Raw genomic sequence first — 15,877 nt, forward strand, 5'->3', positions numbered from 1 at the left:
TGCAACCCATAACTGCCCCAACGATAACATTCCCACCACCATGCTTTAAGGACAATGCCAAAAGGCGCCCTGCAGATCAGGGAGGATGTACAGGATGTGAGAGGTGTGGCACAGGTCAGGGAGAGTGCATGAGAGATGCAGGCCAATGAAGGTGTCCAAGGGTGTGTGCAAAAGATGTAGCACAGGTTAGGGAGAGTGTGAGCGGGTATACAAAAAGTGTGTTGCAAGTTGAGATGGGAGCACAGAGGTGTGGTGTCAGTTGGGAAAGGTGTGTGAGCGCAGGTCAGAGAGGGTACATGAGATGTAGGTCAGAAGGACATGGGGCTGGTTGAGAAGAGTGCATGGGGGTGTGCAAGCAGTTGATGTCATACAAAGGTAGAAGGGTTGGGGGAGAGTGTGTAAGTGGGGGAAACTTATCCTGGTGACTTATGACCCTCTCTGCTGGCTTCCTCACTGACTTTCTGGGGAACCAGCAGAGAAGGTTGTAAATGGCGATCACGGGGTACTTGGCAATCCGTTGTAAGTGCAAATGGGATGTCAAGCACCTAGACTGCACCCATGTGACTGCAGCAGTGTGGGGATGTCTGGAACACTGAGGAACAAATGTAACCACCATTTGTTCAGCACTGTCATAACTTAGAACAGTTGTTGACCACTGTAAGTTAACATAGTTGTAGGTTAAGCACTAGCTCTATATTTTCTGTGGGAACAGAAACAAGATACCAGACTATATTTGTATATCACAGAGTCTGATGTAGTAAAGCAACATTACTCATGCATACCATTAGTTTAAACTTTTCTTTAGCATCAGCAATTTAACCATTCCAAGTCCTTTTATTTTCAATTTACCTCTTATATTGAATCCATCCACACAGAGTGACCTCTTGACCTATATGAGCTGATCGCAACTCCCCACAGGTTTTGGACCGGGCAACAAAGCTATTGACATCTTGGGATAAAATTTTGTTAATTCATAAAATGTGCAAAAGTACCAACAATTTTTCTTCATTCCAACAAAAATTATTAGGATAAGTAATATGGTTATCAGTTATGAATAAACATGATAATACAGCTTCATTCAAGAAGCAACAATTAGAATAGAATATGGAGCAATTGTATGTTTCAGAACTGAGAAGAACATGAATGAGGCTTGTTTAACTAATGTGCAGAAAAAAATGTGAGAAATGAGAAGAAATAGAAATTGGAATTAAAAGTGCTGGGAGTAACAACAACATCCTCACATGTACTGATGATGCTGCCTTGTTGGCTGGAAATGAAGATTTAAGATACCCCTTACTGAAATGAAAGACAGTGCAAAAGCCAGTCTATTGATCAATACCAAAACAACCAACTAATATTATGTCAATAAGCAAGGTTAAGCCAATGCAAATAAATGGTGAAAGTATTGAAGTGCTCAGAAATTCATAGGGATGATAATTGTAGTTATGAAATAAAGAGTCTTTCTGGAAGAAAAGCTATAACAAATCTAATCAAAATATTAAAGCACTGAGACAGCACAGTGATATGAAGGAAAATGTCAACGCCATGCTTTTCCCAGTTATAACGTAATTGTGAAAGCCAGATTATCAAAAAGGCTGAATGAAATAAAAATAACTTGCTTCTGAATTACTGTGCTGGAGAAAATGGTTATGGGTATTATTTTTGCAAGAAGACAAAAATAACCAATAGAACCAGGCTCCTCACTGGAAGTTCGCATCCTGTAATGAAACTAAAGCTTAACTATTGCAAACACATAACATACAAGCAAGAGAAAAAAGAACCAGGGGCTAGATATCATTGTTGATGGCACAAGCACGAGCTTATAAAATTTCAAAGAACAGTTGCCAAAAAATTATGTTGAAATGTTGATCATCTCAACAAAAAATCGGAAAGTATGAACAACTTCATTAAAATATCGATATAGTTTTCGCAGCCATAACACAGAAGTGGTCGGCTACAGCCCTTTCCTGAGATTTATGTGTTATTTCCCAATCTAGTCTCAAAGTCTTAAAATTATTCTCAGGGCTGACCCTACATAAGTTTTCCAATATCGGCCAAAGTCTGTGCATTAAGATCGATTTGTGATTGAAAACACATCCAAATCAGCAACGTAATTCTAGCAGAATAGTTACTATTTTCTATTTAGGGAGCGAGCGAGTCCCTTAGTTTCACTAAGGCCAGTCTGAAATGAACAAGCAACTTGCCATCGGCGAGGAAAACATTATCCAAACCTCCGACCTTACTGCTACCCCAGGATGTTACAGACCTGGGAGGGTCGCACCCATTCTGAACGACGCCAACCTGCAAGAAGTCAGCCTGCTCCACGACTTAGCTCTTCCTCCGGGAAATAATAGCTCCAGGGGACGATAAAGGACATGTAGCCGACGCATGGTCTTGGCCAGTTAAATCGAGGCACCGGCCAATATAAGACAAGAACGAAAGCTAAACTTCAGGCTCCAAGCCCCACTTCAGAGGCGGTTCCTCCGACAAACATTACTTTCGGCATAAGGCACTTCCTCGGTTCCACGCCCGAATCAAACTTGACAGCAGCAAATCATAGAACCGAAACGACCACGCGCCGTAAACGGCTCCCCGTATTCCAAAGCATGCGCACAACAATCCCCATTGCCGAACTGGCTGTCGGGAGACAATTTTTTAAAAAAGAAAAAAAATCGCCCGCCTCGGTGTTAAGTATTGCTGGCTTTTTTTCTCTCTGAAAGGTTGGGGAGAGATGTCTTCCCGGCGGTTGTCCACGGCGCGTGATCGCCGAAGGGTAAGACGAGGCCTGCGGGTGTTACGGTTTTCTACCCGCCCCGATAGGAATCGTTTGAGGGGTAACTGCGGGAAGTCTTTCTCCAAACTTGGGCCCTCCACGTTTGCCCAGTAACTGTAAGAATGGTTACTCCATACAGTTATCTGGGTTCCCAAGACACGGTGAAAGAGAGCTGTGCCTTGTGTTTTTTATATTTATGCTGGTCTTTGGCCATAATAAAGTTGCTGTCTGTCTGTCTGATAACTCATTTATCCAGTCCAACAAAGGTAGTTCTCCAGAGCCAGATATGATTATTCAGCATTTTTTAATGAATGATTCAACAACATTCCTTTAATTAGCAGATTCTGATGAATTTATCCTTCACATGTTGCACTGCCTCTTTTGTAATGATATTTTTAAAAGGCTCATCTTTCCTCTGTTGCTTACATGCTCCAGATTATTTTGATTAACTCCATTCTTACTTTAACAGATAAAAGAAGCCTTATGATCATAATACACCAAAGTTATGTATGGTGGTTATGAATTTATAAAAGCAACTGGCCAGATTTGTACAATACACTATTATATGCTAAAAGATAGTTTGCTATTTTCTGATTCATGTATTATGTCAGTACAACATATCAATCTATGAGATGAGATTTTCTTATTTTGTGTAACATGTTTGTCTAATGACAGATAATCTGTTTACAGGATGCTAGCACTTCTAATTACAGGAGAATGAAGACTGTTGGAAGAGCAATTACAGACTATGGAGCAAGTCTTACAAATACTGCCTATCTTTCAAGAGGTATGCTATCCTTCAAGAAAAGAAAGTTATTTGGTCAGACTCCAGCTAAGATAATGATTTCACAATATCCTGATCTACAGGTAAGGAACAATGAAGAGTGTAACTGAATATAATGTAACTGGCAACATGTTTGAAGAGGAAGCAGCTTTTAAATACTCTTAAGCAATTTAAATTACTCTCTAAGGGCAGGCATCCACAAATTTACTCATCATGACAAGTATTCTCTGGAGTTGGGTTGGCTGCTGAATGTGATATGCTAAAAGTTAAGTATGGAAATAAAAAATGAATAAATAAAAATGTTTAGTAAATAATTGGACATTGAGCTGAGAATATGACAAAAATGTATAATATCTGGTTGGTTGATTTATATAAATATAAATCTATAGGAAATAATTCTGGTGATGTGATGCAGATAATATGCAGTTGGCTGATAGGCTGAATGATTTGCAGCAAATGTTGATGCAATGAATGCAATGAAGATGAATGGGAAGAATCGCAATAATAAAGATGAGCGTACTACCTAAATTACTTTTTTTATTCCAATTAGATTAGGAAAGGAGTTTTTCGGAAACTTAAATAAAACTATATCTAAATTTATTTGGCAAGGGAAAAAACCGAGAATCAAATTCAAACTTCTACAGGATTCGAAAGAAAGAGGTGGATTTGGCCTCCCAGAATGGGAAAAATATTATCAAGCAGCCACACTTACTTGGGCGAAAGAGTGGATACGTCTGAGAAATAGGAGACTATTAGCCTTAGAAGGCCACGATATGCAGACAGGGTGGCACGCAATTCTTTGGGAAGGAAAGCACAAGGCTCACCAGTACTTCCAGAAACATTACTTCAGACGGGCACTACTAGATGTATGGGTCAGAATTAAAAAGCGTAATCACATGAAAATCCCTAATTGGGTATCCACATTGGAAATATTCATACATCCAAATTTTATGAAATCAGGAAAGGCGATCACTTATAAAGACATCTCAGACGAAGGAGGAGAATTAAAATCGAGGAAAAGGTTATTAGAAGAAGGGATAGAACTTGAATGGTGGCCGTACCTTCAGATTCAATCACAATATATGAAGGATAAAGAATGGAATAAAATTAGAGCATACAGAATTAGCTAAAATTTTATTAGGAACGGAGGAAAAAGAGATAAAAAAGATATATCAATATTTATTGGAATGGGATATGTTGGAAGAGCAAGTAAAAGATACAATGTTAATATGGAGTAAAAATTTCAGCTATAGTATTGACTTAGATAATTGGCAGGTTTTATGGGAAAGGAATAGGAAGCTCACACTAGCTACTGCGTACAAAGAAAATTTATACAAGATGTTTTATAGGTGGCACCTTCCTCCTGTGAGATTAGCCAAAATGGACAAAAAGACCTCACCGAAATGTTGGAAATGTAAAGAATCGCTAAGGACCTATTACTATATGTGGTGGGAATGTTCAAAAGCACAAAAATTTTGGCATTTAATAAAACAGTGGTTGGAAGAAATACTAATGCAGAACATTGAGCTAAAACCAGAACTCTTTTTGCTGGGTATCACTAAAGATAGATACAATAAAGGATCCTTATATCTATTATTACACATGCTAACAGCAGCAAGATTAGTCTTTGCACAGAAATGGAAAGACAATGAGACACCCTCAGAAGAAGAGGTAATAAATAAGATTTTATCCTGTGCTGAAATTGATAGGTTGACATTAGAACTTAAGGATAAGAGTGAAACAGATTACTACGAAATCTGGAACAAATTGTATAATTGGTTGGGGAAAAATAGAGGGAAAAACGCTCCGATTCAGCGAAACACATTGATCAAGCATGGTACTGATTAAAGGGAAAATATTAAAGTGAAAATTAAGAGTATTGATGATGGGAACTATCAGAGACAATATCTATGGAAAAAAACATTTGTGTGAATACGTGAATTATGGATTATAGATATTAATTGTTGACGATTTTCATTTTTAAATGTAAGCCAGGCAAACACACTGTTAATCAACTATCATGTGATTTATGTTTTAAAAGTCAATAAAGTTTAATTTTTTTTAAAAAAAGATGAATTAAAATTAATATATCAAATAGGATAATTGTGTAAGAAGATGAAGTGAGCAAGATATTCATTTACATTTTTAAACTTTCAATATTTCTGCATAAATATGTGAGCATGTTAACTGTTCTCCATAAGTTCTAAAGTCTAGATAAAAACCCAATTATACAAACAAATCACAAACTTACTTGTTCACTTATTTATTGAGGAAAATGATTTTCAAATATTGAAAAGCTGACTTCACATACTTTTTTTAAAAAAGTTAATTTTTAATTTATTTTTTATTTTTAAGCACCTCTGTACATACTGTGTTTCCCCGAAAATAAGACCCGGTCTTGTATTTTTTTGCCTCCAAAAGAGGCATTAGGTCTTATTTTCGGAGGATGTCTTATTTTTTTACAGGAGCTGCCCCACGCACCCGCACCCACTTACCATGCCACAGGGCCCCTGCCGCCGCTGCGGCGAGGTCCGTCATGTTGCAGTTGCCGCCGCTACGAGGCACATCTTGTTGCATCACGCCATCGCGAGGCCCGCCGCACTACAGCTGTTGCTGTGAAGCATGTCCCATTGCCGCTGCCACCATGAGGCATGTCTGGCCGCCATTGTTGGTGTTGCCGCAGCCACGAAGCACATCCTGCAATGTACCTCAACAGTGGCGGTGGCAACCATGTGACATACCTCATGGCAGGACACCTTGCAGCGGCACAATGCACCTTGCTGCAGTAATGCAACAGACCTTGCAGTGGTGGCGCGACAGGCCTCACGGCAGCAGCAGCAGAATGCGCCTCGCAGCAGTGGCAATAACAACAACACGCACCTCGCAATGACAACACAACACCTTGCAGCAGCAGCAGGAACCCTGTGGCACAGTAAACAGGTGTGGGGCGCGTGGGCAACTCCCCCACCTCACCTTACCTAGTGTCTTAGCAAACAAGTAAGGCTTATTTTTGGGGTAGGGCTTATTTTGGGGGCAACACATTAAATGGTGAAAAATTAAAGCAAGTTAAAGGTGGGGAAATGGACAGAGACATTTTAAGATGTACAAATGCTGTTAAAATGTCAATCAAAAGTAGGTAAACTGATTTTATAATTGTGCTTCTGCCCATTTTGTTATCTGGAAGTGAGAATTGGGTATGTTGAAAAAACAGAAATGCAGTGAGACTGAAGTACTTAAAAACTACTTGTGTATTTAAACAAGAAGACACAGGATTAATAATAAAAAGATGCTAGCTGCAAGCCAGTTTGGTGTAGTGATTAAGGCATCTGGCTAGAAAGTGGGACACTGTGAATTCTAATCCTATTTTAGGTACAACTAGGTAACAGTCAATGGCAAACCAAGTCTAAAAAGCCTTGCCAAGAAAACTACAGGGATTTGACTAGGCAGTCACCTGCAATCCAAAACTGACCTGAAGGCAAGCAGTCAATTGAATGTGGGTTGAATGTAGATGTGATGTTACTTAGATTATATAGAGAAAATGAATGACAACTGAATAATATAATAACTGAAGAAAGTGGAAGTAGGCTGAGAGGAAGAGAATGCTTGAGGAAATTGTGGTTAGATGAAGTTGATGAATCCTCAAGAAAATATATCGGAATATTGAAGTACAACAGGCAATGGATGAGGTGGTGGATGGATATAGAAGCAAGGATGGTTTGCAAGACTAAGGGCAGGCAAAAATATAGTATTGATGTAAGCTACTTTTAACTGCTCCTTTTCTTTTCATCTCAGGTCTTTGGCTTCTTTGGTTTAAGTAATTCTTGCTCTTTTTGTGCTTTCTTTAACATTGCTTTTTTTAAAAAAGAATGAGGAAGCATAATTTACAGTGCTCAATTCTTAAAAAAATATGACTTAAAATGCTATGTAAATCCAGTCTATATATGTAAAAAATATTTACTAAATATACTACCTGCTTTTGATATTATATTAAATCAGTTGTATAATACAGATTCCTTTATTCTATTAAAGGGAAAGTGGTGTATTTTTTTCCTTTTTATTTTTCTCTGTTTTTGCTATCTTCTGAGCCATAAAACCAATATTTTTTGTAGATAATATTATAAGATAGAAAGGTACAAAAATAACACAGTATTATATAAATTCTTTGTAATAATGTTTTCTCTGCTTTGTAAACTATGACAGGAAAATATAGATCTGAGTTACATTTTTTGCATTTATAATTTTTTTTTCCAGGAGGAAGCTGGTTATGCGATGCGGTTCATTATAAGTAAACAGTGGACCTTATACAGCGTCACTCCGCTGCATAAATTCTCTTATGGAGAATTGCAAGAATATTCTAAACAACTAAGTAATATTATTACTGCACAAAAGGAAAAGAGATTCATACTGGAAGATGAAACTGATCTGACGTTTCAAGCGAAATTTTCTTCATTTTCTGTTTTGAAAACAGAAAAAAAACAAGCAGCAATTCTTATTGAGGTATGTAGTCTTATCTAGTAGGTAACTAATCCAATCTTTTACTAACTGGGTTTGTCTTGATACTTTTGAAAGATATTACAGTGGGCAGGTTATAAAAGAACTTTGTTCTAGATAATTTTGTTTATCCATCTACAGTGGTTATATATATATATCTGTATTAAAGTTTTATAATGAACTCCTGGGGTTTTTTTTACCAGATGATTCAAACCCAGGTAATCTAAAATATTTTTTCTTGAAAGGTTATTGCATCCATTAAGTAAGATGAAAGAATATATATTTGCGCTTCAGGCTTTGTTGGTAAAGTAGCATGAAACAAATCCAGCAGAATCAGACCAAAACCTCTGCTCCGATATCTTCTTGCTTTTTAATAACTATATACTTATGCAGCTCTGAACAGTCATAAGGGGAACAACTTGGGCCTGTTGTGGCATTTTGCAATATGCTGCTTCTGAATCTGTAGGTTCCTATAGTTACCAAAGGTGATCTGCCAATGAGTGCCAGTTTGATGGTGTGGTTAAAGTAGCAGGCTATGGCTCGAGAGACTGTGAATTCTAATTCTGCCTTAGGCAGAAGCCAGCTGGATGACCTTGGGCTAGTGACTTTTTCTCAGCCCTACCAAGGAGGCAATGACAAACCACTTCTGAAAAATCTTGCCAAGAAAACTGCATGAACTTGTCCAGACAGTATACCAGAACTGGACACTATTGAAAAGGGGGGGGGGAAATCTTCCAATTATTTGTTTTGAAAATGGTTCTTTAGGACTGTAATACTTAGCTTCGGAAGGTGTACATTCACATAAATCCAATAAAATCCCTGCAAAATATCCATGTATTAAGAAATTGATCATTGTGAATCTGTAATATATGATACAGTACGGTATGAAATTCAGTAAGTATAACTTTTATTAAATAATAACTTATTTATTAATGTGTTTATCGTAAGTTCAGAAATTATCTCAATTTCATAGAATTGTAATAATGTATTCATGAATATATGTATTCATAATTTTTTTTAGATTATGCAGAGACCTCAAATGGTAGATGATGATGACGAAGAAGAAAAGAAGGTGTTATGGATGGGTTGTTTATGTTACACTTGTACAAGCGATTTTGTTGAGACTCTCTCAGAGGATTTTACTTGTTTGCCTTTATTCCTTGTACATGGTGCACAGAGTTTCTCAAATATTGTTAAAACTTGGTTTCAGGAAACTTTTGATTGTTATTTCAGTCCATTGCATATCACTCCTATCCATCTTGCATGGATGGCTGCAGTATGGTCTGGATGCAGTATGGACCGCTATACTAATGCAACAGAACTGACTTTCTCTGTGCCATGTCTACCTTATCCTTTGAATATTTCCTATGCTATCCATCCTGAAGATGCAAAAGGTCTCTGGGATTCAATACACAGTTTCCATGAAGAAGTTAAGCAGGAAGAAGTGGAATTATTCATGAACTCCCTTTACAAGCACTTTCATAGGCACTTCAAGATATATTTATCATCTACACAGCTAGTGAAAGTTTCTACATCTGTAGCCTCTATCCATTCATTGGGAAAAATAAAGGTATGCAAACTTGCTTTTCTGATCAATAATAATTATATGAATTTGCTTTAAAAAGAAATGTTTGGAAAGTATACTCTAATGGCATTAGACACCTCTGATCATATGCAGTTTTTTCCCCCAGCAGTGTCATCTGCAAATAGTTAAGGAAGAGTAGTAGACATGGTTATATATGTCTGAATGACCTAAAAAGTGCTATCCATTTTTACTCCATCTTCAGAATCAAGGCAAGATTGCTGCAGCTGCAAGCCCTCTGCTGCTGTTTTGTTCCTGCAGAATGGACTGTGGCAACCTTGATAGGGCTGAAAGATTCATGGGGAGGGGGTGTCTTATCCCTTTACAAACCAAAACATGTTGGTTCCATTATCCACTCAGTATCTGAAAGAGAAAGTTGTGGCTTTTAAAAATGTCTTCATATTTTCATATTTTTTAACCTTACTGTAGATTATGAACACTTTTCTTTCTGCTATAGCTATCTTGTATCGATAGTCCTTGATTTACAACAGTTCATTTAGTGACCGTTCAAAGTTACAACAGTACTGAAAAATGTGACTTACGATCAATTTTCACACAACTGTTGCAGCATCTCCTTAGTCATGTGATGAAAATTTGGATGCTTGGCAACTGACTCATATTTATGACAGTTGCAGTGTCCTGGGGTCATGTGATGCCCTTTTGGAACTTTCTGACAAGCAATGTCAATGGGGAATCCAGATTCATTTAACAATGTTACTAACTTAACAACTACAATGATTCACTTAACAACTGTTGCAAGAAAAGTCATAAAATGGGGCAAAACTCACTTAACAAAAGTTTCACTTAGCAACATAAATTTTGGGCACAATTATGGTTATAAGTTAAGGACTACCTGTAAAAGCAAAACATAGTATTAAGCACATAATATTTTGTTTTAAGCTTTTAAAGTGTTGGCAGAAGAGGCAAGCTGCAGACCCCATTAGTCAAGTAATTTTGGCTGCTGGGTCCAGTAAGCCTTTTCTGCCATGGCTCCTGCCCTCGAGAACATCTTGCTCTCTGAGGTCAGATCTGCTCCCACACTTTGGGCCTTTTGAAAGGCTTTGGCTGTGCCAATTCACCCAGGGCCCCCAATGGGGGTGTAAGCATGTTGGAGGTGGCTAATGGAGTAGCGAACACCCCATCTCCTTATGTGCACTTTGCTCCCTCCCTCTTCATTCTGTTTAGTTTTATTTTAATTGAATTTCTAAATTTAACATCTTCATTGTTTTAATGTTTTATACTGCATTTTATTCAATGTCTGTAAGCCACCTAGAGTTGCCTTTGGTGAGATGGGTAGCATATTGGTTTGGTAAATAAAGTTAGCTTTCTTTAATGTTTGAGACTAGATTAAAAGTGAGGCCAAAATGAGAATGTTGACAATTTTTTGTTTGCTTATTGTTTCCATGGATCTAATGGTATCTCTCTCTTTTCTTTTTTAACAGATTCACCAGGCCCAATATCTGATGGGAGTTCTGTCACTGCTCACAGATCTGGCACTTTCAAAGATACTGTGACAAATTACTTACTAGATTATATCTCATAAAGTTAACTACAGAAAATTATTTAGGATGAAGTTTGTAGAATTGTTTTTGTCCACTCTTCTTTAGTTGTACTTAAATAGAAGGTAGGTTAAATGTTTTGTATATAGTATAAAAAGCTATATAGTTCCATCTTCATAGTTCTAATATGGATTATTAAAATAAATATATAACTTACAATTTACAACTGTCTATATACTGAACTTTTGCTCAGAAAATCTAACCAACTAGGTGAGAAAACTTCATAATTTTTAGATTTTAATTTCAGGTGAGTTTTTCAAGGAAAGAAACATGGAGATGGGATTAAATTGGGGTTATAATGGCATGTTTTATACAAAACCTGTATCCATAATAGATTACTTACTTCAGACATAGCTCCATGAATCATCTGAGCTGGGTCAGGTAGGGTGGGGTGGGTGCAAGAGGAATGGTCTACGATGAGCACCATCTTCATTTTACTATCCAGGCAAGAGGTCGGAATTGCTTCAAAGTAGGGCAGCCTATTTGCGACATGAAAAAACTTCCTGACAGTGACAATTGCTTACCAATGCAATACTGTAGATTGCCTCAAATGGGATTTACTTAGGGTGGAAATTTTTAAGCAGAATCTGGGCAGTCATTAGCCATGGAGTTGAACTAAGTCTCTTAAGTTTTTTCTTTAGGAGGAAAGACATTGGAAGAATGTAAGAGGATAATTTTCTATACCTTTTAAGTGAATCATTAGGTAATTAATGAAATTTTACAAAGTGGAAAATGCCTGGTATGCTTTTTTTAAGCAAAAACTGCCCAGAAACTGAAATAGACATTTAAATAAACAAATGTATTGCTGTAGGTATCCTAATCAGTCAGAGAAGCAGCTGGGGACAGCAATTCATGGATTAATTTGGAACATTATGTGGAAGGGATTCAGAAATTATATCAAAAACACACTTTGAATTCTGAGATACCTTTACTGCATTGGATGGCTCAGATTTAGTTAATAGTTTTTCTGTGAAAAGTCAGATAAATACAGTTTATGGATAAATACAAAGAGTGGAAAGAAATAAAAGGAATACACTCAAAAGGACAAAGTTTTTTTAAAAGGTGGTATCAGATAAGGCCTTTGATACATTCCCTATGCCAGTTTGTTGGATTATAGCATTTGCTTTTGGTGATATGTTCCTTGAGCAGTGGAATGAATAACAGAGATTTGGGAGCTCCATTGCGCATAACATCTGTATTGTTTTTATTGGGCTTGTCTGGACAATTGTCAGAGATGGAGTGCAGCACATGATTTTGCATAATGAGAAGGATGATCTGGCCTGAAAAGTTTATGCCTTTGTTAGTTGGAAAAGGTTCTACTAGAGTCCTTCTGACCCAAGTTAAAGAGCAAACTTATGAGGTACTGCCATAATCTCTGTAATCTCCAGTGAGTTTGGACTTGCTTTTTAATTGTGGTGTTAAAGATCCTCTGGTGATTGTGGACTATTGGACTTGTATTCTCCATTCTGATAATCAGGAGGCAACAGGTTGACCATTTTTTAAAGTGTAACCATTTTGTTCTACTTGGACAGTCATTACTGTCAATGGAGTGCAAAGAAAAGCTGAGAGTATGGACTGCTGGCACAAGCCTGGTCAGGAGGTTTATGGGCCTGTCAGGTTTTGGTTCTGGAAGTGCTGTGGGACAGAAATGTTTTTACTCCCTGCTAGTATATGTTGGTCTGGATTGTCCTTCTCATTGGAAACTAACTTTGTAGAAGATAGGTTAGTGGACTTTGTGGCCCTGTCTGTTTCGTTACGTATTTTAGAGGTGAGACATTGCCACCCAGTCATCTGAGAGAGGTTGCTTGGATGGGGGAGGGTTTGGATACTTTGATTTTCAAAATTTTTGGTTATTGTAAATAAAGTGAATGTGCATATCTCAGCTGAATGGCTAGCCAATATGGCTGCTTGATTCTCTGGTTGGACATGGTAGTAGACATGGAAGCTACTTTTTGGCTGCTTAGGAATGAGAGAGCGAATCAAATGGGATGGTGCAAGTTGTATACCAGTAGTATTGGGTTGAAGGAAATATGGCCATTACTTTTGTCATTTCCAAAAAGAATCTTCTACCTGCATTTGCTTTGCTTGAGTCTCAATGCATTTGTGAGAAATACAAATTATTTCATTTTTCTTAGCATTCTTGGAAAAACTTCTAGAAATATTTGGATTTCCAATACTGAAGGGTGTATTGGAAATGCCATAACAAAGAGGAAATGTTTTATTACCTGTGGTAGTTATCTTTAAAAAATCCCTATAGTACAGGAAGGAAATACATGAAAACTAAAAAAAACCCATGAAAACAAAAGTTGAATTAAGACCACATATTGCTATTAGGTACTAGAAAATCTGTGGCCTGTTAGGTCATCTTTTAGATAAGTCTCCTTACCTAAAGCTCGCAGACATTTCCCAACCCTAGCTAAACAAGTTGATGGTCTTGTGAGGGGGTGTAAGAGGTACTGCATGAGTTGGTGAAATTGTGTGAGTATGACATAGATTGAGAAGCTGCACAGAGTGGCACAAGAAGTGCTGTGCAATTTGGGAGGTGGTGGTGTGGGTTGAGAATGGCATACAAGGGGTGTGGTATGGGACAGAAAGCATGCCTGGGAATGTGCAAAGTGCCAATGTGAGCACAAAGGGGCTGGGAAATTTGAGCCAGTGGGAGACTTATCTGAATAAATTGCAACCTTCCCTGCTGGCTTCCCCATTACTGATGCTTCCTGCTAGCTTCCCACAGCAAAGACTTTGCTTCTGGGAAGTTGGCAGGGGTCATTGGCAATCACAATCGAGTTTACACTTCCTGTCAGCTTCCGCAGTGACTTTCCTTGTAGGATTCTGACAGGGAAATTATGATTATGTGACTGTGGCTAACAATGGCAGTGCAATGGCACAGCTACACTGAAGCGATCTCAGCTTTGCCAATTTCAGTCCCACAGGAGTCATCGCTCCTGAATTTTGGATGTATTCTTTAAGTTAGCTCTTTTAAGGCATGTTGATTCAATAATTGTTTTCTTATGGTACATCATTTTACATAAATTGAAATTTACAAACAGATATGAGAGTTTTACTAGTATATAGATGACCTCAGAGAATATAAAAGAAAAGCATTGTATTAAAAGTTACGGTGATAGCAGAAAGAGTCAATTTGGCATAACATTGGAAAAGAGAAACTTTGCAATTAATACACAGTTGGGAGACTAAACTGAAGAATGGGCAGTAATGGAAAAATGGAATGACTAATATGTATTGACAGCAGAAATATATACAATTTCAAGCAGGAATGGTTCACTTATATACAATATATCATATAGCAAAGAGTATGTTTTTTCAAAGAAAAGTCTTTCAAATAATAATAATGCCGTAAAAGGCTGGCAATGGTTAAGGTCAGGAAAGTTGAAGAAAGAGACAGAGGGGCTAATTCTGGCTGCATAAGACCAAGCCTTAAGAACAAATCCATACAAAGCCAGAATTGAGAAGACAATGACAGATAGCAAATGCCACCTCTGCAAAGAAACTGAAGAAACAGTGGACCACCTTATTAGCTGCAAGAAGAATGCATAAACAACGGCATGACAAAGTAGCAACAATAGTATATTGGAAGATCTGCAACAAATAGCATTTGCGTCTAAGCAAGAACTGGTGGGACCACCAAATAGACAAAGTAATAGAAAATGAAGCTAAAGTGCTCTGAGACATTCGTATTCAAACACATAACACATCAGACTTAACAACTGTCAATAAGAAAGATTAAAAAGTCTGGATAGTGAACATAGTAGTACTTGGAGGCAGTAGGATAGAAGAGAAAGAAATGGAGAAAATCACAAAATGCAAAGACCTGAAAATAGAAATAGAATAACTATGGCAAAAGAAAGGAAAGATATACCAATACTGATAGGTACCTTGGGTGCAAATCCAGAAAAACTGGAGTACTACTTGAACACCATTATCATTTGGCAGCTGCAATGTGCTGCAGCTCCAAAAAGGCCAACATAGTTCTAGACTACATTAACAGGGATAGAATCAAGATCACGTGACGTATTAATACCACTTTATAATGCCTTGGTAAGGCCACACTTGGAATACTGCAACCAGTTTTCGTCACCACAATGTAAAAAAGATGTTGAGATTCTAGAAAGAGTGCAGAGAAGAGCAACAAAGATGATCAAGGGACTGGAGGCTAAAACATAAAGAACGGTTGCTGGAATTGGCTATGTCTAATTTAATGAAAAGAAGGACATGATAGCAGTGTTCCAATATCTCAGGGGTTGCCACAAAGAAGAGGGAGTTAAGCTATTCTCCAAAGCAGCTGAAGGCGAGACAAGAAGCAATTAATGAAAACTAATTAAGGAGAGAAGCAATCTAGAACTAAGAAGAAATTTCCTGACAATTACAACAGTTAACCAGTGGAACAGCTTGCCTCCAGAAGTGAATGCTCTAACACTGGAGGTTTTTAGGAAAAGATTGGACAATCATTTGTTTGAAATGGTATAGGGCAGCAATGGGCAAACTACGGCCCGCGGGCCGTATACGGCCCGGCGGCCGTTTCAAGCCGGCCCGCGGAGCACTAGATAATGTATTCATTTATTCACCTCATGCTGTGTCTAGTGAGGTGAATAAATGAATAAATTATCTAGTGCTCCCGGTGGCTGGCTAGGGAGTTGCAAGGAGCTGGATTGGCTGGGCTGGCCAGC

General features: G+C 37.8%; 2 protein-coding genes across 2 annotated transcripts in view; one reads left to right on the forward strand and one right to left on the reverse strand.

The window, feature by feature from the left end:
* Nucleotides 1–2,504, reverse strand: part of DARS2 (aspartyl-tRNA synthetase 2, mitochondrial) — a 31,504-nt gene extending 29,000 nt beyond the window's left edge. The window contains exons 1-2 of the mRNA XM_015832003.1: nucleotides 2,267–2,504; nucleotides 850–949 (exon numbers count right to left, since the gene is read on the reverse strand). Coding sequence (XP_015687489.1) covers nucleotides 850–949; nucleotides 2,267–2,390 — 224 coding nt within the window. The 5' untranslated portion in view covers nucleotides 2,391–2,504. The remainder of the gene's footprint in view (nucleotides 1–849; nucleotides 950–2,266) is intronic.
* A 200-nt stretch (nucleotides 2,505–2,704) lies between these two features.
* Nucleotides 2,705–11,316, forward strand: CENPL (centromere protein L). The gene is made up of 5 exons (XM_015832037.1): nucleotides 2,705–2,773; nucleotides 3,464–3,640; nucleotides 7,809–8,054; nucleotides 9,070–9,618; nucleotides 11,073–11,316. Exons 1-5 carry the CDS (start codon nucleotides 2,732–2,734, stop codon nucleotides 11,142–11,144), a joined length of 1,086 nt encoding a protein of 361 aa, XP_015687523.1. The 5' UTR covers nucleotides 2,705–2,731; the 3' UTR covers nucleotides 11,145–11,316.
* The last annotated feature ends 4,561 nt before the right edge of the window (nucleotides 11,317–15,877 follow it).

Source organism: Protobothrops mucrosquamatus, unplaced genomic scaffold (genome assembly GCF_001527695.2).
Source record: "Protobothrops mucrosquamatus isolate PMUCROS unplaced genomic scaffold, P.Mucros_1.0 scaffold_294, whole genome shotgun sequence".
NCBI lineage: Eukaryota > Metazoa > Chordata > Lepidosauria > Squamata > Viperidae > Protobothrops > Protobothrops mucrosquamatus.

Bases quoted from the DNA above. Each gene is read 5' to 3' on its own strand.
- CENPL (XM_015832037.1), top strand. From the start codon at position 2,732: ATGTCTTCCCGGCGGTTGTCCACGGCGCGTGATCGCCGAAGG. The intron at 8,055-9,069 runs GTATGTAGTCTT...AATTTTTTTTAG, and splicing joins AAGCAGCAATTCTTATTGAG to ATTATGCAGAGACCTCAAAT. The intron at 9,619-11,072 runs GTATGCAAACTT...CTTTTTTAACAG, and splicing joins ATTCATTGGGAAAAATAAAG to ATTCACCAGGCCCAATATCT.